Source organism: Zonotrichia albicollis, chromosome 2 (genome assembly GCF_047830755.1).
Source record: "Zonotrichia albicollis isolate bZonAlb1 chromosome 2, bZonAlb1.hap1, whole genome shotgun sequence".
Lineage (NCBI taxonomy): Eukaryota > Metazoa > Chordata > Aves > Passeriformes > Passerellidae > Zonotrichia > Zonotrichia albicollis.
Genome location: NC_133820.1, coordinates 58,636,253 through 58,657,814, shown reverse-complemented (window position 1 = coordinate 58,657,814; position 21,562 = coordinate 58,636,253). Strand labels below are relative to the sequence as shown.

The 21,562-nt window shown below is 39.0% G+C and overlaps 1 protein-coding gene across 3 annotated transcripts in view; it reads left to right on the top strand.

Annotated features, from left to right (window-relative positions):
* Positions 1-758: 758 nt before the first annotated feature.
* The window catches only part of SACS (sacsin molecular chaperone), a 59,118-nt gene continuing 38,314 nt past the window's right edge, over positions 759-21,562 (top strand). For 2 of the 3 annotated variants that reach the window (XM_074535241.1, XM_074535238.1), the window contains exons 1-2: positions 759-1,012; positions 16,646-17,183. In XM_074535241.1, the coding sequence (XP_074391342.1) occupies positions 17,161-17,183 (23 nt within the window). In that variant the 5' untranslated portion in view covers positions 759-1,012; positions 16,646-17,160. Of the gene's footprint in view, positions 1,013-15,412; positions 15,432-16,645; positions 17,184-21,562 lie in introns of those variants that run through there. The other variant, XM_074535239.1, reaches the window with a different exon arrangement.

Genomic DNA, 21,562 nt, shown 5'->3' with positions numbered 1-21,562 from the left:
TGTTTCTGGATCAAGGGGAGGGACAACATTCTACACTTGCATGTGGAATTCAAAGAAACACAACTGGTGAGATTAGAAGGGCTCTAAAAGGGAAGGTTTCTTGGTTTTCCTGGAGGACAACCTGATAAGCTAACACGAGTGACCAAGGGGAGAGAATGAAAAATCTTAGAAATGTCTCCAATGCTGAGATCTGCTTTATGCACTTGATAACATGAATAGAATTATGAATGTAACATAATGAGGAGATGAGTTTAAAAATGTGGAAGTGCTAACAGCTACCTGTGCCAGCTTAAAAAATGAAACCAAGCTTGGGATGCTACTGGTAGCCTACAGACTTCTGACTTTTGATGTAATCAGCACTGACAATACAGAAGTTTTAACAGAGGACTTCTTCAAATTGTGAACATTTAAATGTAAACATTCTTTGACACAGAAGGAGAGTTAAGAAGGAAATAAATAAGCAGAAAACCTATTGCATAAGCTGCAAAAAATGAAAAAAGTGAAAAAATACAGAACCAAAATGTCAAGAAAAATTTGAATTAAACAGAACCAATCACAAAATTTCAAATAGTTTAAATACATGTTACACCTTGAGTAACATCTCTTAAAATTGTACTATTTTGGCCTTCTGTCTTGGTATCCTTCCACATCTGTTTGACTGCCTTGTGCCAGGAGCTTGTATTGTGCTCCAGAAACTTGAGGTTAGTCAGGACCATATCTCTTTAAAAAAAGCCCCACACAGACAAAGAAAGAAAAAAACCTAGGCTGGGAAGGGGGAGCTAAAGCCTCTGCTGCATTGGGCTGTTTGGATACATCGGCTGCAGCAGCGGTCACGCATCCCTCCGCAGCCTGCTGATTTTGCAAAAGAGGGGAAAAGGATCATTTTGCAGCCCAGATGCTGCCAAACACAAGCAATCAATGGAAGGAACGCCACGATGAGCAGACAAGCATGTGGAAGCAGCTTACGAAGAAATAGTTAAATGCCGAGCTTCGTCCCGGCTGATGCTGCGATGTAAGTACGAGCTCGACGGCGGATCCCGTGGTCACTGCAGTTGTTTGGAGGAGATGTTTTATGGGTATCCTGATGCTTTTAGCACTTACAGCTGGAGAAAGCATTAACTGTGACTCGGTTCATAGTGTATTTAAGCAAATAACTGTATTGTCTCTGTCTCTACAGGATTTTTCAGTGACTCACAGGCTGCAGTGTGTTGGTAGGGTGGTGAAGAGCAGGACTGTGACATGAGCTTATTCTCCTTTCCTGATAGCTTATCTGGGCTCTGCTCTATAGATGTGCTGGCAGATTGCTGCAGCACCACCCTTCCTGTGCAGAGGCCTCTTGCTGAATTTCAGCTCTGCCTTCAAGAACAGGGATGCACAATGCATTTTTTCACACTCCCTAGAATTATTTGCTATACAAACTTACTTCATGCCAAGTGCTTTATTTTAATTTTTTTCTCATGTAGGCAGTTGTTAGAAAGCTTATGAAATTTCAATGGCTCTGTGTGTTACTATCAAGAGACTAGTTCTTAACATAGAGAGTCTCCCAAAGAGACTGCCAAATATGATTTATTACTTGAAGGAATGCACACTTTCCTATCTTTGGACTGTTGCTGGCTGAAGTAGATGTATATATTTTTAAATATAAGCCTTTTTCTTGCAGAAATCTAATGTCTTTCTCTTTGCCAAATGATTTGCTGCTTTTTGTTTTGCATATGCCCTAATGATCTAGTAATGGTCCTGCTTTAAAAACAAGAGAAAAAGCAGAGTTAGGGTAAGTTTACAGCGCTGCATTTCTCAGCAATTTTTTTTTGGTAATCAGACAAAATTTTTTATTGTAGCTAAAACTACACATATCAGCAGAGTGAAAGAAATGCAAGTAGTGAGTATTTCCTTGTTATTTCATGAGAATATGAATTTTGCTTTCATCCAAGTACTGCATCAAGCTGTGGTGATTTGCTCTAAGCCAGAGAATATCATCCATCTGTTCGATGTCCTCTGTGGCTGCGCCTTGGTGCTTAATGCAGCTCCTGCAGGAACTCCGGGAGCTCTCCCTCCGCTGTCGGGGAGGTGACAGCGGGGTGATGGTGACGAGCAGCCTGTGTGGGCTGCTAAGGAGGGTGGGCAGATGTTGCAAGGAGGAGCGCTTCTTTTGTGCATCTCTTGTGGGACCCGGCAGAGCTGCAGCTCCTGATGCTGAGAGCTGCAAGGTAATGCACTTCTGCCCCACCACACTGATCAGCTCGGTGGGGATGGAAGGCAGAGCTTCCCCCACACCAAGGAACCCACAGGGAAGTTTTGCCATCGTTGCTTTGGAAGTTGCCCTCACCTTGTATTCCCAGAGGTATAAGAGCTCCATCAGCTGTCTATTTGCAAAACAACTTCTTATTGCTTGCTATCAGAAACTGAATCATAAGAAGCCAAATTCATCCCTTAATGAGCTTATAGCAAATTACTGTTACCTAGGGAGTGCTCTGGCAGTGATTGTGAATGCTGAGGCTTGGTATTGTCAGTGTTCATCCTTGTCCCCTCCTCCTCTGTGTCAGGATGGTCACCCTCTCAACACCAAGCAGAATTTCTGGTTGGAAACAGGATTTCCAAAGATTAAGAAAGTAATCATTTTCAAGAATACAAAAATATTAAAAAAACCCTCAGTCCTACATAGCAAAGTTCTGTTCACCTACTGAAAATGTGCAGGACTATTGGATAAAATAGTTTTACAGGCTCCCTACTGTTATGTAAAGACAGTGGGAAAAATTCAGCTCCTGTGTACTTCCATTGTTTCCAGCAGAATTACACTGGGGTGAATTTGGTGTTTCTGGGGCCAACTCAAAAACCTTTTGTTTCTCTGTCCTTCTTTCTTGCTTGTTTTCCTGTTTCAGATGTAATTTTTTATGACCTCCAAGGCAACAGGATAGATTTATAAAGTATAATACAGAGGATCTAGATACTCAGGTTTGGACTGTATTTCTTTTCCATTAATGGAAGCAAAGAGCACTTCCAGAAAAAACTGATATATCGCATATCTAAAACTAGCCCATGGTCACTTCAAATTTTGGGGGGCCCTTGGAGGATCCTACTCTCAAAAGCAGAGTTTCTAAAATACCATATCACTTTTTATGTTAAAATATACAAAAGTGTAGGGCTTTGTAAGGCAAAAGAGCATTTTATTGAAGAGTTTAAACACTGTTTAGTTGCTCAGTACATATCATCCCTTGGAATAACACACAGAATTGAAAACATGCATGTCAGATTTTTACATATTTGGTCTTTTGGACGACTTAGTCTTTTTTGAAAAAAGTGTTAGTTCACTCAGCAATATTTTTTGTCATACACACAATTATTCAGCAATTATTTCTGCCTCAGATAAGAAATATAAGAACTCATACAAGTTTTTGGTAACGTAGGTTGGCATTTTTCTTCTAAATGTGTATTTAATGGATATATTTGCACTTTGGCAGTCTTGAGCTAAATCTTTAAATGGGATTATCTAGTTCATTAGCATTATTTTTCTTCTTTTTGATCAGCTTAGCAGAAGATGATCATTGTTTGAAACTTTTAGCAAGTTGTTGGTTGACATGGAGGTGCACCAGAGCTGTGAGAAAGGAAGGTTTCACATTGTCTGTGAAGACCTTCATGTGTTCATGTGCAAAAAAAATGTGCAAAATAAAGTTCAGATTAGAAATAAATGAGATTTAATTGTCTTCCATAAAATCACCTGTAGAACCTTTCTCCACCGAGGTGAAACAAAATAAAGCATTGTTTCTGATGGGTGATGATAACGCTCATGAGAGGATGGGGCAGGTGTTTTGATCTCCTCTGGTGACCTCACAGGAGGGCATGAATGTGCCTCAGGCCCCTCTCAGTGGTGAGGTTTGGTTTCCCTTTTCTTACAGGAGAATGCTACAGCTGGCTGCATATACCAATCACCACCTATTTCAGATATGACAGCTGGTGGAAAATAGCAAAGGTCAGAGCTTTAGCACTCTGGTGTCCCATGAGGAAGGAAAAAACAATGTTAGTGTTTAAATTGCTGTTTTGTCTGGGATAGAGTTAATTTTCTTCCTGGTAGCTGGCACAGCGCTGTGTTTTGGATTTAGTATGAGAATGATGTTGATAACACACTGAAGCAGTTGTTGCTAAGTAGTGCCTGCTCTGAATCAAGGACATTTCATTTTCCCTTGCTCTGCCAACAAGGAGGTGCACTGGAAGCTGGGAGGCAGCACAAGGCAAGGACAGCTGAGCCAAACTAGCCAAAAGGATATTCCATACTACAGAATGTCAGATGCAGTATATAAGCTGGTGGGAGGGGCTGGTTGCTGCTGCCCAGGGATGGGTTGGGCAATTGTCAGCAACTGTGTTGTACATCACTTGTTTCACTTGGGTTTTGTTTCTGTCTCTCTTTTTGTTGAATTCCTTTGCATGAAAATTATTATTATTATTGTTATTGCTATTGTTATTGTTTAATTACATTTTAAACCTATTTTCATCTCAACCAATGGGCTTCACCTTCTTTCTGATTCTCCTCCTCATCCCACTGGGGAAGATGGATGAGCAAAGCATTTGTGAGCTACTCATTTGCCAGCTGGGATTAAACCACCACACAATTTTAGTTAAAGCATCAGTGAAGTAAAAGGAACAGCCTGTACTTTTCTCATTTTAGGAGAAGATAATTTACCTATCTCTTTGTTAGTCATATATGACACAATGTGGAGGTCTGCAGAGGTAATGGGAAAATTATTATCAGTTTTTAAATGATGTAAACTGAGATCCTGGGGCATGTGATAGTTGCTTCAGAGTGGTCTGATGCACTTTTACAAGAAGACACCAGCTGTTGCCAAATCCAGTCCCATAAAATCATTCACACTATGAAAGAAATTGCTAATGCCAGATGTCTGGAGACCTGCTGGGAGAGAAGGGGAATTTCAGGATTGTGCCCTCAATCCTTGTGAGTGCTACCTGCGCTTTCCCCGTGAAATGCTTCCTGTCAACCTTCCCCTTCCTTCTCAAATTTCTCCCTCCATATTATTGTTTGTCTTCATACCAGGACAATTCCTACACAAACCACCACTTCTGACCAACTCCCATGAGGTTTTTTGTAACAGCAGTGTCCCCAGCCTGCCCCAATCCTACAGCATCACCTTACATTTCTCCAATACTCCAGGCCACAGATGCACTGCTAAATAAGAGGCAGGAAACTAAATACTGCTCAAGTCCTTAGCTCTCTGTGCTCAGAGGTGCAGCCAAGCTCCTGCCTGCGTGTTCTGAGCCAGGCTCTCTGTCTGGTCTCTCTGTCTCTCCATGGGTAAGAGAGAGAGCAAGATGTGCGCTGCACTATACAGTGATGTAGAGCCTCATTCCAGGTGCCAGCACTTTTCAGCTCACTACCTTCATACTCATATTGGACTGGAGCTAGAAATGCTTCCCTGGATCTTGGCATTGGCTTGTGTTTCCCCACCCTGTGCCAGTCAGGATCTCAGCCTAATGCTGTTGATCCACCACAGTGAAGTAGATTTAAGGGCTGAAGAACTTAGATTGTTTAAATTGAATTCTGGTTTGTTTTGGTTACTCCTGTCAATGGTAAAAACATCTCTTTGACTCATGCTTGTTGTTTGATGTGTATGCAATGTACGTACATGGACACAGAGACATCCCTCAAACAGCAGTAGTGGTGTGGAAAGCTCATCCCTTTGGGACATACACATATATGTATGTCATATACAATAATCTTGTGTAGGTTAGCAAGCCCTTCCCTACCACAGAAAAATGGATTCCAGATTTTTGGTATCTTGTGTAAGAAATCCATAAAGATGGACTTATTGCAGTTTCTCATTAGCTGTGACAAGGATGATGTCGGATAAGTTGTGCATGCCCTGTTTTATAAATAATAAATGAGAAGGAGCCTGTCTCCTCTTCAGCTAATGGATTAATGTCATAGCTGGATGGAAAAGCCACCAGCCTAATTTGTGGAACATAATGGAGCAACAAAATTGCTTAGACTCCCTTAAGTGTATTTATCCCAGGGATTCCTGCTTGACCCTTTATCTTGATCTTTGGCATCTCTCTCATAATGTTGTAAAATCCAAGTAACAATGAAGTCTTACCGTTTTCTTAAAACATGCTAAAAATAATAGAACAAATTGCACTGTTTTTTTGGTCAACCTAAACTCTATATTACAAAAATCTTCCACATACCCCTTCAGCACGGCTTCATTTATTAATTATTAGCATAGCAGCTGCAATCTAAAGTGTGCTTCTCATTTCTCTCTTTTTATTGTAGTGCTTGCAAAGAGAGCTTTGTTGTTATAAGCTCATCATTAATCATAATTTTCACTAATAAGGTGCAGTTTAATCAAGTAGTTCAAAACACTCTGTGTACACTTATGAATGCAGCTTTATTTATTTATGTAGAACCTGATGCTTAATTTAGCTCTCTATGAATAATATTATGGCTGTTTGATGTGTTTTAAAGTCCATGTTCAGACTCTCAGTCATTTTCTTTCAGTATTAGGCCACCTTTTTTACATTTTTGATTGTGGGGGGGAAGAAAAAAGGGCATTAAAATGTCCCTCTAGAAAGTTCTATGTAGAATTGGCTATGATGTGAAGCAATGGAACAGAAGGATGTGGTGTCAAATCATGGGCACAACAAATCTTGGCAGAAAAGATGTTCTTCAACAACAGTTGCTGTCATGACTGGCACCTGCTACATAAACAGGTGACATTTCAGTGCTTTCCACACTTGGTAGCATCTGTAAATGATTTGGGTAGTCTTAGCTCTTAAAATATTTCCTCTGCACTATCTTGGTATGCTGTCTCAGCCCAGATCTGTGTTCATCTCCTTGCTTCTGCAACATTTGGCATTCCTAGCTGAAAGCTTTCACCATAATGTGTCCAGTTTAGAGACAATCTCTCCACTTATCAAGTAAAAATTAATACAGATGGATTCACTGCTTAAAAGCATACTAGTCATAGACAGAAAATGCCATGCCATTTGTCACCAATTGTGGCTGACAAGTGACATAAAGAAAAAAACACTCCTGGTCATGTCTGTCAAACCCTGTCCATACTTGTACAAGTAGATAGTGATGATAAAAATATTTTCCTGATTTTTTTATTAAGAAATTGGAGGAAATGAAGAGAAAAAGTTTTGTTTTTTTTTTTTTTTAATTAACATCAGTAACTAAAAAAAAAAATATTAGGCATGCAACAAACACCTCGGAAGTATTTCTGTTGGTCTGAATACCCTTTGCCAGGTATATGAACAAAACTCATCAGAGCTGATCTCATTCTTGTGTCTGTTTCTGACACAGCTCCCTGTCCTTTGCAGGGAAATTTGGCTGGTTACCATGTGGAATTGTTTTGGAGAAAGACTATAGCCTGCAAAATATTCCCCACTTCTTACTTATGGACCTGGCTCTCTCCTTAACACCAGTCATGGAGACATGCAGGGTTAAGTCTGTGCTAGGAGCTTTGTGCTAAAGCAGTACTATTTTTACACAATGTAACCATCATTATTTCAGGTCTTTTGACCTAAAACAAACCCTGTTTCTTCAAAGTTCCTGCAAATCTCTCAAGATTGCTGGTATGTCATAGGGGCACAGAGACCGGGAGCAGGGCTACTCCCTGGATGCATGACCCAGGTCTAGCCTGGTTCTGACCTTGGGCATGGTGTGTATCTGATATGCCAGTTTCTACACCCAGGACCAGGTGATGACAGGCACACATACAAACCACAAGAGATGTACATGTACAGACCTGGGCTGGAGAGCAGCCCAGCAGAGAGGGATCTGGGGTTTGTGGTGGGCAGCAGCTCAGTGGGGTCAGCAGTGAGCCCTGGCAGACAGGAGGGCAAAGCCCATCCCAGGGTGCATCAAACAGCATCACCAGCTGGGCAAAAAGGGAGTATTGATACACTTTTTCCATAGGCCAGGATCAGGCTGATCCAAAGCAATGTTTTGTTTTCCCTCCTCTCTGTACAGGTCTGGTCTATTTGTTCAGGTGGCTGTGATGTATTTGTAGGTTCCGAATTATGTGATTCCTTCTAATAGTTGCAGATTTGGGGCCTTTATGCTAGATATGGTGCTACAGTGCTACTGTATCAAACAAACAGTTGTTACAAAATATTTTGCTCCCCGGCCTAAGTCAGAGTCCTGTGGTAAGTCTGGGTGCAAGGCAAAACCGATGTGATTTGCTCTGCTACCTTTAGCTGAACTGTCTTGTGGTATGCTCGGGTGCAAGCAAACAGAACAAAACCACCAACATCAACTGAAATTCTCTGCCAGCTGACTGAACAAGTGAGTTTCTGTTTCAGGAGAGCACACTAAGGTGTTTTGTCCTTAATGTATCTATTAATTTTTGGTTTATAGCCTACATTTAGCAGATCTGGGATGCATGAGTGCACCATTCACAATGCACAGAGGATCTGTAACTGCCCAGAACTCTTTTTCCCAGTACAAAGTACTAATCTCTGATTCATTAAAAATATTTCCTACAAAAATGGCAATTTCAGAAATGATCTAATTACTTCCAATTAGAGTAAATTAACTTTAATTCCTACCTCAGTTAGGGAATTTCAGTTTCTGCACCTATTTTTCCTACTAGCAATATCATCTTGGTTCCCATGTTGAATGTTAAAAACATCAGGGAATGTTACTTGCCTTTGCTACCTTGCTCTATAACATTTTGTGAATGAGGCTTTCTAAGTAAAAAGGCCATATCTCAAATTGTACCCAGAAATCATTTGGAAGCTATTGCAGGGTAGGAGATGCATCGTTCAGTGAACAAGTGCACTGCACAGTCCAAAACTGCAGTCCTGATAAGATGAATCAGAGCTCAGTTTTGTCAGAGGTATTTCTGTCAGCAATACACATTTGTCTCACCTAGAGATCTCTCAAACTGGGGCTGTCTGCATATCTCATCCCTCTCAAAGGACAGACTGACTTGGCAGGCTCATGATGTCATCAAGATTACCTCATCACAAGCTTTCCAGTAACCCAATGTGAAGAAAGGTTCTTCACAAGGATAATTGAGGCCAGGAGAAGTATTAGGAGAAGATTTGCCTTCATAAATGCTCCCTTGAGAATTGTTAATATTTTCCCCTCCATGAAAGTATTGGGAATATACTGTAACTGTAGACTTGAAATTCTTTCGTCAGGCTTTTGTCTGACAAATGCAGATTTCTGAGTTGTAGTCTAAGAATTTCCATCTAACTCAAACTTTAACAAATGAGATACTGCAAAACACATTCATGCAATCTATCAATTAATCAATCAATCAATCAATCAATCACATTTATGAATATCTGATATAGGTTAGTGATTTTGTGGCTTTTTAGTAGCTTTGTGGCTATCAATCTTTCCTGAGTTCAAATAACTGTAAACAAAAGGAGGAACTTCCATATAATAATAGATATTCATTTGGTGAAAACAAAAAGAAAAAAAACCCACCAAAACCCCAACAAAAAATCCTCCTCAAAACCCAGACACCGAACTGTCCTTAGAAGACAGAATATCCAACTAAAACCACAACTACTCTCATCATCAGGCATATTTACTTCCTGGCCATCTGTGCTGTAAAGTGACCAAAGAGGAAGATGCTAGGCCAGAGAAAGCAGTGAGGCCACCTATCATATTGATAGCATTCAGGGAACAGTAATGCCTAAGTCAAACTTCAATTCATTTTCTTCATTGAAGATATTTTTTTTCAAGATGTGAACCCATCTACCTTTCATTGAAATGTTGCAGTTAGATCAGTTACAATGTTTGGACATAGCCAAACCCTTCACTTAAAGGTAAAAACAAAAATAATTTTAGACACAATGTGTGAAAAGATAACTTTCCATATATGTGGATTATTTGTTATAATTACTTGGAGTTTGATTTATTTAGTAAGTAATAACATTTCCCAAGTATTTTTTTCTGCTTTAAACACTTGAATGTAAACAAAGAGTTATTTGTGTACATCTAAACCAAGTAAATCAAGTATTCTTATTTGGTATAGTTCAGTACACCCAAGACTGAACTGCCTGTTAGCTTACAGTGCAGGAGGCAATGCACAAGGAATTTGGATACCAAGATTAGGTACTCAGCATTTAGGGCATAACTGACCTTATAGTATATAACTATTCTAAGTTCGTCTTTGGAATGTTCAGTTACTGTTTAAATTTAAGTGCTTATCTGCAAAGTATACTTCAGATGCACTCTGAGACTTCATGTACCTGTTATAATGGTTTTCTGTGTACAGCACAGTACAGCGCCCTTAAGCAGCCAAAAAGGGTGTTTGGTTTTCCTGATATTTCAGCCACTAGTAATGTTGCAAAATAATAATTAAGGTGCGATTTTTCCAGGTTACTCTTGAAGATAAGTGCTTGAAGGAGATTTGTTTTAGCTAAAGCCAAACAAAACCTAAATTAAAGAAAAAAAAGAGAGTGAGAAGGAAATCTGCAAAAGTACTCAGTTCTCTTTCTCCCTGTGGAGAAAGACCTTCAGAGCACTTGACCAACTACTTTTCCTTCCAGCTCTGTATCACTTACAAAGACTGAGTTCAACAAAAACTATGTAATTATTCTGAAATTTTAGTATTTTCTGTATAGGGGCTCAGTTCTTATCTTGTCCTTCATCTGGTTTCTCATCAGGGATTTGTGAGACTGACAGCCTGCTGTTGGAAAATTCATAAACTCTTGCACTGGCCAATCTGGAGAGAACAGTGTGTTGCTATGGTGGTTGGTTCAGACACTAGAAATTAGTGTTCAGCTCAGACTTAGTGTCTTTAGAGCAAGAAAAGCTTATCTATTAAGCTGTGTATCTCTAAAGGGATCATATTCTGCAGTCAAGTCATAATTCATATGCTATTTTTTCCTCAGCTTAATAGCCCATTGTTTATAGCTTTGTGACTGCAGTGCTCTTTAGGCTTCTGTATTATGGTTCATGGGCAGTGTCAGTTTCCCATTTCATTGGAAAGCCCATTAAAAGATTCAGAACCAAAATAAGCAGAAATAGTTCTCCTTCTGCTCGTCCTTTTTTTATGGCAATCATTTCAGAGAAAAGGTCTTAAAATCCCCACATTTCTGGAGAACAGCAGTGAGGTCTTAACCATGTGGCTCTTTCTCCTAGTTTTGTGTTTTTTTAAAAAACTTTTCCTTCAGCTGCTATGCATTGTTGAGAAATCACTTTGAGATGTTGTCATTTGGTATCTGAGTTTACTTCATTGGGATTTGATGAAAGCATTCTTTATGCATAATTAAACCACATAGTCCCAGATGGGTACTGTGAGGTCATTTGATACCATAGAATCAAACTTATTCATACTATTCCAAGTCAGTTTTAGAATTTTTCTGATGCTGCATGTAATCATACTTCTTGAGTCACCTTTTCCATAGGTGAAGTATGGTAAGTCTTGTGTTAAGCACATTTACATTTTAATAATTGTGTTGTTTTTGTTCCTCTAAGAAACAAACAGATAAAGCTGGAATGAGACCTATTTTTTGTTTCAGTTAACTTGTTCTTTTATGTCTGAAACAAATTTCCTGAACTCCATAGCTTAAGATAATGGTCAGCTGATGTATTCATGCAGCATTGAGCTGTGAATAGATACTGGATTAATCTTGAGAACAACAGGGCTATCAGCTCTGCTTGCTGCAGTACTGGATTGCTAGCACCAGGCTGCTTCTGGTTTGGGAGCTAGTGGCTGCTCTGTTTGCTCAGGCAATTCTGAAATCTTTTCCAGTATGTTCTACAAATGCATCCACACCAGAACTACTACTTTCCTTTGTGCCTTCATTGATTGCTGTTGGAGGCTGTCTTCTTTCCTTTAATACTAGAGAAATTTTCACAAAGAATACATTTCAGTGATGGTCAGATGACTGCCATGCTGGCAAAAAGCAGGGCAGGGCCTTCACTCATCCTGAGGGAGCTACAAAACCTTGCTGTAGGTCATGGAAACACAGAATGTTCTGGGTTGGAAGAGACGTTTAAGATCATCCAGTTCCAACCTCTGGCCATGGTCAGGGGCACCTTCCACTAGACTAGGTTGCTCAGAGCCCCATCCAATTTTGCCTTGAAGGCATCCAGAGATGGAGCATCCACATTTTCTGTGCCTCACCACCCTCACAGTAAAGAAATCTCTTCAGAAGTTCTTATCTAAAGCTACTCTTCAGTTTGAATCTATTCCCTCTTGTCCTGACCCTACAGGCTCTTATAAAAGCCCCTCTCCACCTTTCTTGTGGGCTTCCTTCAGGCCACGATTAGGGCACCATGAAGCCTTCCCTCTTCCAGGCTGAATAATCCCAATTCTCTCAGCCTTTCCTTGTAGGGAGGTGCACCATCCCTCTAATTATCTTGATGGTCTCCTCTGTACCAACTCCAGCAGGTCCCTGTCCTCCCTGTGCTGGGCCCCAGAGCTGGTGCAGCCCTGCAGATGGGCTCTGAGCAGAGCAGAGGGGCAGAATCCCCTCCCTGGCCCTGCTGCCCACACTGGATGCAGCCCAGGACACGTTTGGCTCTCTGGGCTGTGGGAGCACACTGACAGCTCATGGCCATCCTAAGAGGAATAACTGGTGCTGGTCCTCAGAGGAAAAACTGCCTCCTCTTCCTGGCCTTGGAAAGGGTAGGTACAAGTAATACTTGCTTCAAAAACTGACTGCAGCATCTGTCCTGATTTTCATCTGTTAAATATTTTTATCCTTCTATGTATGTTTGTGGTACCTCATCAAAAAGCAACAATGCCTACTGTGCAAACGCATCGAATTCATCACACTCTAGAAAAAGAATCACTGTTACAGCTGCAAGCACTCTCCTCTCTATATAAAAATCAACAAGGGCATAGTATTTTTATTGATTTTAATGTGAATAGCATTAATGATATAGAATTTGTAGCATTAATATTATCAACTCTATAATTATTATTAAAGTATTGGCATTTTGGAAAGCTTTCAGTATATTTTTAATCTTAAAATTCTATGTGATAAAGCATGAAAGCTCCTGTAATTCACAACAATATAAATGCAGAGCCATATATTTTGCTGATGGCATTGATTCCTATCTGCATATGGTGTGGCCTACTCATTGCAGTAGAAGTTGCTACACCAAAATGTCAGGACAATTAACATACTAAGGGCATATCTACTTTATTTCCAGCTTTTATAGCTTGCTGTCACATTATTGTTTTTCAGTGTATCAGATTTGTCTCAAATTTCTGCTGAACAGGTATCTCTGAGAAGCAAGTCTTTACATTTGTGTGATACCTGCAGCTGTGTGATGGTCCTGAATTTAATTTGATAGAAATTCATTTTGAACTCAGCTAGTAAAAGTTGTGTGCTGACAGGAACAATTTGTGCTTTTAGACTGTCTAAAAGATAAATTAAGGATTAGCTGCTGCAGTACTTTGTCCACAAATTTCCTACTCAAAACTTTGGATGGTGTTCAGTAATTCTGATGGTTCTGTATTTTTTCCTATGCTGTTGGATGGACTTAACAATTTTGATTTAGGCATTATCAATGTGGAAAGAAACTCAGTGTATTTCATTTAGACTGACCCTAATATTGATTAGGGTGGAGGAGGAGTGAATAAAAAGATAATCAGACAACCACGAATGTTTTTTAAAACAAAAATTTCTGTAGCAGTATATATATATATGTCAGTATATATATATATATACTGATGTGTATATAAATATATATATATATATATTTATATACAGACACACACACATATCCACCTACCTGATTTGGAGGCAAAATTCGGTATTTGTGTAGCTCTACTTGTGGTTCCTACCTACAACTAATAACAGCCATCCACAAAGTTGAAGATTGTTTTTGCACTTTGACTGCTAAATCTCCTCCCCCAAAATTCAATTAAAGACAAGCATAAAATCCTCCAGCAAGGGTGTTTTATCCTAAAAGGTAATAAATTTCACAGCAGAAAATTGGCATAGGCATTGATTGTAACTGGCTTTTTTCTCCTCCAGGAGAGATTTATGGTTGGCTATAGCAATAAATTGAATCAGAGAATGTTCTCAGATGCTGAAGCTCAGTATCATATAAAAGTATAAGGTAACCTGTATGACCAGCTCAGGCAGTGGGGAAGTGTAAGGTCAGTAGGTTTAGTGTGCCAGGATAAATCTGTATCTGGTATCTGGCAGCCAAGTTGGCTCTCTTTCTTTCCATGGGAGACAACACAGACATGACTGTGTTGAAATCTTTCTAGGATTGTAATGTGATCTGGTACCAAACTTTTGGTCACATCTATGCTGGCAAGACCAAGCACCTTCGAGGACTATTGGAATTATTTCCTGGTGTAGAGATGTCAGTTCACACTGTGCTAGAACATGCTTTTCTGCTAAGTATTTATTGTATCAATAATTTTAGGCTGTTTTTAGGTAATTTGGACCTCTCAATTTTCTGAACAAGTTGTCATTGTCAAAAATCCCAGAAGATATTTTTGTTTTCCTAGCATGTGTCAGTACCAAGAAAAGTAACATATCAAGGGGGCGACATAATAAAGGACAACCTTTGAGAGACCAAGTCCAGAAATAGAATGGAGTCTGAGAAAGTGTGTCACTCACTAATTATGGAGAGGCTGTCTCCTAAAGTCATAATTAGCTTTCTATTATAACGTATTTTTCCTTTATCTTTCCTCAAGGCAATTGAAGCTGCTCAAATAACTTGAAATGCTTTTCATGTGTGATTTTTTTCTAATGGCATTTTTGAGGAACTGGTATAAGCTACCCTTATCTCCCAGCCATAGGTGCACACACAGTGCCTGGGTCTCTTGAGCCTGGCTTTCCACTGCAGCCAAAAAGCTTCCCTTAGTGCTCCCCTCCAACTGCAACCCATTTTGCAGCTGGGCTGCAATGGTTTTGCTCTCTTTGAAATTATTCACATCTGGGAAAATGGGGCTGGATTTGCAAGGCTCTTTGCTTCTGTCTTTATTATTTAAGTATAACTTAAGGGTGGACTTTCATTTATAAGGTAGATAAACATCTCAGCATTGACAGAAAGAAAAATTTACATTGAGGCCACTTAAAAACATTATGTTAACTTAAATTCTTCATAATGCTTATCACAGTAAATATGCATTCAGGAGTCATACTTTTCAACATGTTTTTTTACTGAGTAGGTAAAATCCTTAAGTATTTAAAAAACCCCAGTATTTAAGCCACAGATTCTACTTCCCTTTCTTTCACACCATTTCTATTTCAGTATCATGCTTACATCTAATTAATATTTTGCAATTTAGCCACAGTTGTTTTTCTTTCTGGGTCAGGAAGGAATGTCTGTGCTTTGCTGTTTGAAGGGGGACATAGGCAACTGCACATGATGAAAAGACTTGCCAACACTGTCAGAGGCTCAGAGAAGGATTTACATTTACACAGATGCAGAACAATAATTGAACACCATTTTCAGGACTCCCAGCTCTAAAACTCATCTTCCTTGGGTAATAACTTAATAGCGAAGTATGTTGTTTTCTGCAGCTTGACAGAGCACACCTTGCCTCACTTGTATACTGTTCTGGTGCTACAGAAATTCAGTGGAAATAGTTCCCAAAGGTAGCATAGGGTAGAAGTTGAGTTATATAGATTGAGACTGGGGATTAGCTGGGAAGAATTTGAATCCTCCCAGTGGAAAGTCAGTGCAAGCTAGTTAACCTCTTCCCCCAGCTGCAAGCCATTTGAATAGAAGGGCAAAATCTTTCTCCATGGAAGTTCTGCCCAGCCTGTTACTTTCCTTGATGGCATAGTTTTACATCCAGAATGTAATAGTTTAGAGGAATATATATGTTAGAACAGTTGCCAGTTGTACTGGTTTTGGCTTGGATAGAGTTAATTTTCTTCCTAGTAGCTGGTACAGCATTGTGGTTTTGAATTTAGTATGAGAATAATGTTGATAACTTGCTGATGTTGCTCGTTGCTGCTTACTCTAAATCAAGGTTTTTCAGTTTTCTGTGCTTTGACAGCAAGGACCTGCACAAGATACTGGGAGGGAACAGAGCTGGGACAGCTAAGCCCAAAGGGGCTGAAGGGATGTTACAGACCTTAGAATGTCAGGCTGACTATATAAACTGGGATGTACTGGCCATGAGGGATGGATGTCTGCTCAGGGATGGGCTGGGCATTGATCAGTGGGCACTCAGCAATTGTTTTGTGCATCACTTTTCTTTCTTGGATATTATTTCTGGCTCTCTTTTTGTTTTATTTCTTTGCATTGCATTACTTCACTCTTATTAATATTAATGATAGTATTTTCAATTATGAAGCTGTTCTTATCTCAAACCACAGATTTTACCTTTTTCCCTGGTTCTACTCCCCATCCCACTGGGAGAGAGTGAGCAGCTGCTGGGTGCTTAGTTGCCAACTGGTATTAAGCCATGACACCCATTCAGTCAGCATGCTTGCAGCTCTGCGTGTTTGTCACCGAGCTGACTGTATGGTATTAAACCGGAGGAGAAGCAGGAAACCTCACTGCTCTGTGTCAGCTCTCCCTCCGTGTGCCTGCAAGCAATGCACAAGGCAGTTTATAATTAGTATCATGACTCACTCCATACTGGTAACTGCAACTATGCCCTCAAAGGAAAAGGCTTTTTCATACCCTTCAGCTCAACTCTTTCTGCATGAATGACCCTCCCCTTTTCCCTTGTGCTCCTTCTTCCAGAACTCCTGAGCTGATGTTAAGAAGTATCTTCTAGCAGGTGTGATGAAGAAGACATGTCAGACTTTGGGCTTCACTAATACCCTTCCAACTGTGCCTGCTTCCAGAAAAAGAAGAAGACAGCAGAAACATCAGCTTCCAGAATTCCATGCCTTTTCTAGAAGATAAATAGAAATCAATTGCACGAGAATATAGTCTGAATTCAGGCTATATTAAAGAAACTGAACAAGACCTCCTTGCTTTCTGAAATCTGTTCTTGATTATAAGAGAACGAACTTCTGTGAACAAATAAGAAGTGGCTTTAAAAGAAAACTGGAGAAGTAGCAAATGGTGATGCACAGAGACATCTTGGGCAGAAAAGGGATGGAGTGAATACTGAATTGACTTTCATATGCTTGGGCTTTCTGGTGTCCACTGAAGAGATGATAAGCAAAAAGGATTAAAAAATAACTTTCTAGTTTATAAATCCAATATCTGCTTCATGTTCCTATCAAGAAGATATCAAAGAAAAAGAGACAATGGAGATCAAGGATAAGAACAGGTAAAAAAACACCAACCAAGCAAAAAAATCTGGTGAAAAAATGTACTGTCAGGCTGGCATGTTCTTGGTCAAATATCCATGGTCAGTAATTTAAAGAAGTCTGAAACTTGGCTAGTGCTTGTATAAAATTGCTATTTTTAAAGGTGAAATTATTTTCTTAAATGACAAAATATTCTACAGGTGCTAGGTTCTGCTGCGTTTACTTATGAATTGTCTCCATGAAATTAATGAGAACTGCTTGAAAAAACTCCTGTGTTTAAAGGGTTCATAGTCCAACTTTCAATTTACAGACTCCATTCACTATAGCACTTTTTGTAAACAAGTGAAAGTTTCCTTCCTGTGCTTGCCTAACTCAGAATTCAACAGATTGTTTCACTGGGATGAATGTATATTCTTGCCAACAGCTAAAATGCAAAGCAAGTTCTTTGTGTCAACAGTGTCTAAACAAAGTTAATGAGATAAGTGTTTACTTGTTGTAAGTTGCAAAACATAAAGTTGTAATTAGAAATGTTCTTATTTGCTGTCAGTGGGCCTGCAGGAAGAAGACAGCTTCCACCCCCAGCCTTGCAATCTGCAGAATCCCCCTTGATTGCAGTTCTTTAATGTACAGCCTCTGCTTTTTCCTGTGTATTAAGAAGGTGGGCTTTGCGTTGTGTTAGACAGGTTGTTAGCAACAGCTGACTACTCTTTCAGGGTCTGTTCCACTGGATCCCCAGGAAAATTCTGTGAAAACTCATGGAAGTTATATCTTTCCATTGCCAGGTGGCTGTGGGATAGAAAATCTGGGGCTTTGAATCTCTCTTTTTTTGCAGGTTAGTTAACTAGACCCTTCTAATGCAAATGTTATACATCTGGGCATCTCTGAGGACTTTTTCTCTTCTCTGTGTTTACCCAGAAGAGGATGACCTGTGTGCTTTCTTCCCCTTTTCCTCCCTTCCTCTTACTGGCTTTACATGTGACTCATGTTTCTTCTTCTGTGCCACCTGTCCTTCTGTTTTCTGAAGCATAAATTGTAGCTTGTATTTCTCTACGGAATTGTGTTATGAGTGAGACAGAACTGATACAGAGGTGGAAAAGAGCTAGGATTATCTGGAAGGATATTGCTGGATATCATCCACTATCTGATGAAGAGACATTTGTAGAAGTGCTCAAAGTTGTGGTTTTTCACAATTATTAAAACTACTTGTCTTATATTTCCTTCTATTTTGTGTTCTAGTTTTCTCTAAATACAAAGGACTCTGTTCACTGATGCCTAGAAAATGGTATGAAATTTTGAAGCATTATTAGATGTAATATTCAGCAAAAATAGAGATCAATAAATACTACTTAAAATGTTTAATGCATGTGTAATCTAGACCATTTTAGTTAATGAGTTGATTTTCCTTAGTGGAAAGATAGTAGCTTCATTAACTCTGAAATTAAAATAGGAAAAATGTTTTAAGATAGTATGGAAAAACCCCAGCTTTGATAACCTGATGAATATGTGTCCTAAACGGAGGAAAAAACTCTAGGCCTGCATTAATGAAGGTGTTTAGGAGCCTACATTAGGTCCTGAAATCAATTTGCAAATTTAGTCTCTGCTCTTTTGATGTTTCAAGGTTAAAGTGGATGTTCTAAATCTGGCCCTTTTATTGGCACCAAAGGCCAAAAGAAAATACCACCAGTAATTTAACATATTGCTTATTAAAAATTGTATGCCAACAGCAGCTCTTGCAATACTGTATTCCCTCCTATTGCAATCCCTGAAGAGTAATTGAGGAGTCTATTTTTATAATTTGGTATAATCTTTTGTGTAATTTGAAATGTCAAACATTTTGTACTGGTATTTTGTTATTTGTACCATCTGGAATTGAAAACTCTGCGATTCTCAGCAAATCAAATTTGTGGAATAATGGTTACTGCTCTATAGTTGAGTTGTCTCCTCAAGGACTTAGCTTAAAGTAGTATTTTCTTAAAGGTGGATCAAAGAGGAAATTTTACTTCAGCATTTAAGATTTTTTTCATCTTGTAATTTATTTTTGCCTTCTTGCTTTGCTCCTTATTTGCAAAGAAAAAACTGAAGCAACTTTTATATATGGGTTTTTAAACTATTTTCCATTAGAATTTGCTTAGTGCCATCAAGGAACTCACTTGTACAGTAAAGCAAATCCCAGAGAGATCAAAATCATCAGATGAAAATAAGTATCTGTTCTTGGTCTGTGTGCCCTTAAAGGTTTTGCTCATTTCTAGTACTATTCAAAAGTATCCTGTTCTGTTGATATTAGACTTTTATAAACATGTCAGCTTGAAGAAGGAATAATACTTCAGTTCTTCAGTGTTTGACTAAGCTATGATCATGTAGATATTTTGCTTAGAAACTGCTAATAACGGCTTCACATGAGGGGTGCAAAGTAGGAGTATTTCTGTAAACTCACTGCACCAATCTAAAAGAAATAATTTCATCAAAATATCCAATTTGTGTAACAGATCTGAGGAAAAATGAGACATTTGTTTGAATCAAACACTTCACATGCCATAGGTTGGGGGGGGGTTTGGCCATTTGTGCTAGATAGAACTCTAGCTAGAGAAAGATCAGATGTTTTCTGTTAGTGGAGCTATTCAAATGAAACAGAAACTGTACAGTAAAGGGTGGCTTGCCAATGACTAGCACATGTGTCATCAACAAATGGTAGGCTTATTTTCAAACTTCTTGAAAAGGCATTAGTAAAGCAAGGGCATAGCAAGTTCCTGGCAGTGACTATGGACCAATGCAATCTGTAATCTCTGACTGCTGGGAAATACATACAGTGCAATGTTTAAAACATTTGTTGGTAACACTTAAAGCATTGATTTAAGAATGAAGGTCAGTCCTAGCTGTGTCACAGAAAGCTTTGCTGTAAGTTTGGTGTGCACTGTCTCAAACCCAGATGAAGTTGTTGAGTCACTGCTCCTTGCCTGCCAGCACTGCAGAATGTTACTTGCTCTGCTGGAAGCTGCTGTGCTGCAGTGGTTTTCCTCTGGCAGGAGTGACCTAGTCATGTCTGTTTCTTATCACACCATACATCCCTTTGTAGACTCCATTCCATCTTTCTAATCACAGTGACAGGATGGAAGGGACTTGGCATCCATCTTTTTTCTGCTCCTGCAGTCTTATTTTAAATAATTGGAAATATAAGGTGGTTCTGCAATGCAGAATTTCCTACCTTCAAGGAAATGTTATTGTGAAAATAGCTTTCATGTTATAAAAATAATTTAATGTTGCAGAGACTGTTAAATTTTTTTAAAATTATTTTTTATTGCATGCCCCTTCTTGTATGGCTTATATGACTTAATTCTGAACCAAATAGAATTTATTTATAGCCACAGGAGAATTTTCCATAGGTATTTATAAATCTAGTGCTGTTCTGCTTGGAAAAGTGGTTATAAAATTGTTAGCATAGGAAATTCTCTATATAATATTTTAAAACTCTCAAATCAGACCAAAGCCTTTTATATATATATATATATGGGATTTTTTTTAATTACCATGGGTAGTCAAAAAATTCCATGCTGTTAAAGTCATATTTTTTTTAACATTGTCATGTAAAATAATTTTTAATAGTTCTGCATAACAAATTTGTACATGATACCTTGAAATTTTCTAGGATTACACAGCTTCCAAGTTCTCTTTTCAAATGGATGAGATTTTAAAATTTATTTTTGTTGTCGTTGCAAAAATCTGCAAGTAGGAACATGTACTCTTTTTTTTTTTTTTTTTTTTAGTCAGTCACTGTGATTTCTGTCTCATCATTTTCTAGGATATTTTTATTTAGACATGAAATAAAAGTAAGGGGATCAGATTTTTGAGAACAGGAATGGCTAAATTCCAATAGCTCATGAGACCAACTCCTTTGTCCAGAACCTTGAAAGGTTATATTTCTGTATTACCAGTTGTTCCCAGTTCTTTCCTTCTACTAAGGGGTTACATAGAGTTACTAAGAGTCTGTGGTATTCAAAGTGTTTTTCCTCTAATATTGATGTTAAATCATCACAGGACCTAATTTGTGAGTATTGTCATGTGATGAGGCATAAGTTGGGGAACTTCAGGCTGGCACTGATAGCAGGATGGTCCATGGTCCTACCTGTGTCCCACCACTTGATAAGTTTCACAAGGAGATATGGCTGTTAATTGAGATAGCTTTGTTCCTCTCCAGGGTCCCATTCAAACACTTGTGCACACCTTATAAGATGCTAAATCACTCCTGTGATCCCTAGAAAAGAAGAATTAGATTTTGCCAATGCGGCTTGGTGGTTCACCAAGGTCTGGAGGATATTTTAGTAGCTAATATGGATGGAACTGCTTTGGGTTTCAACTTCTTCCATTTTCCCCAATCACCCTCATTTGTGTCCCCTCTGCAGGC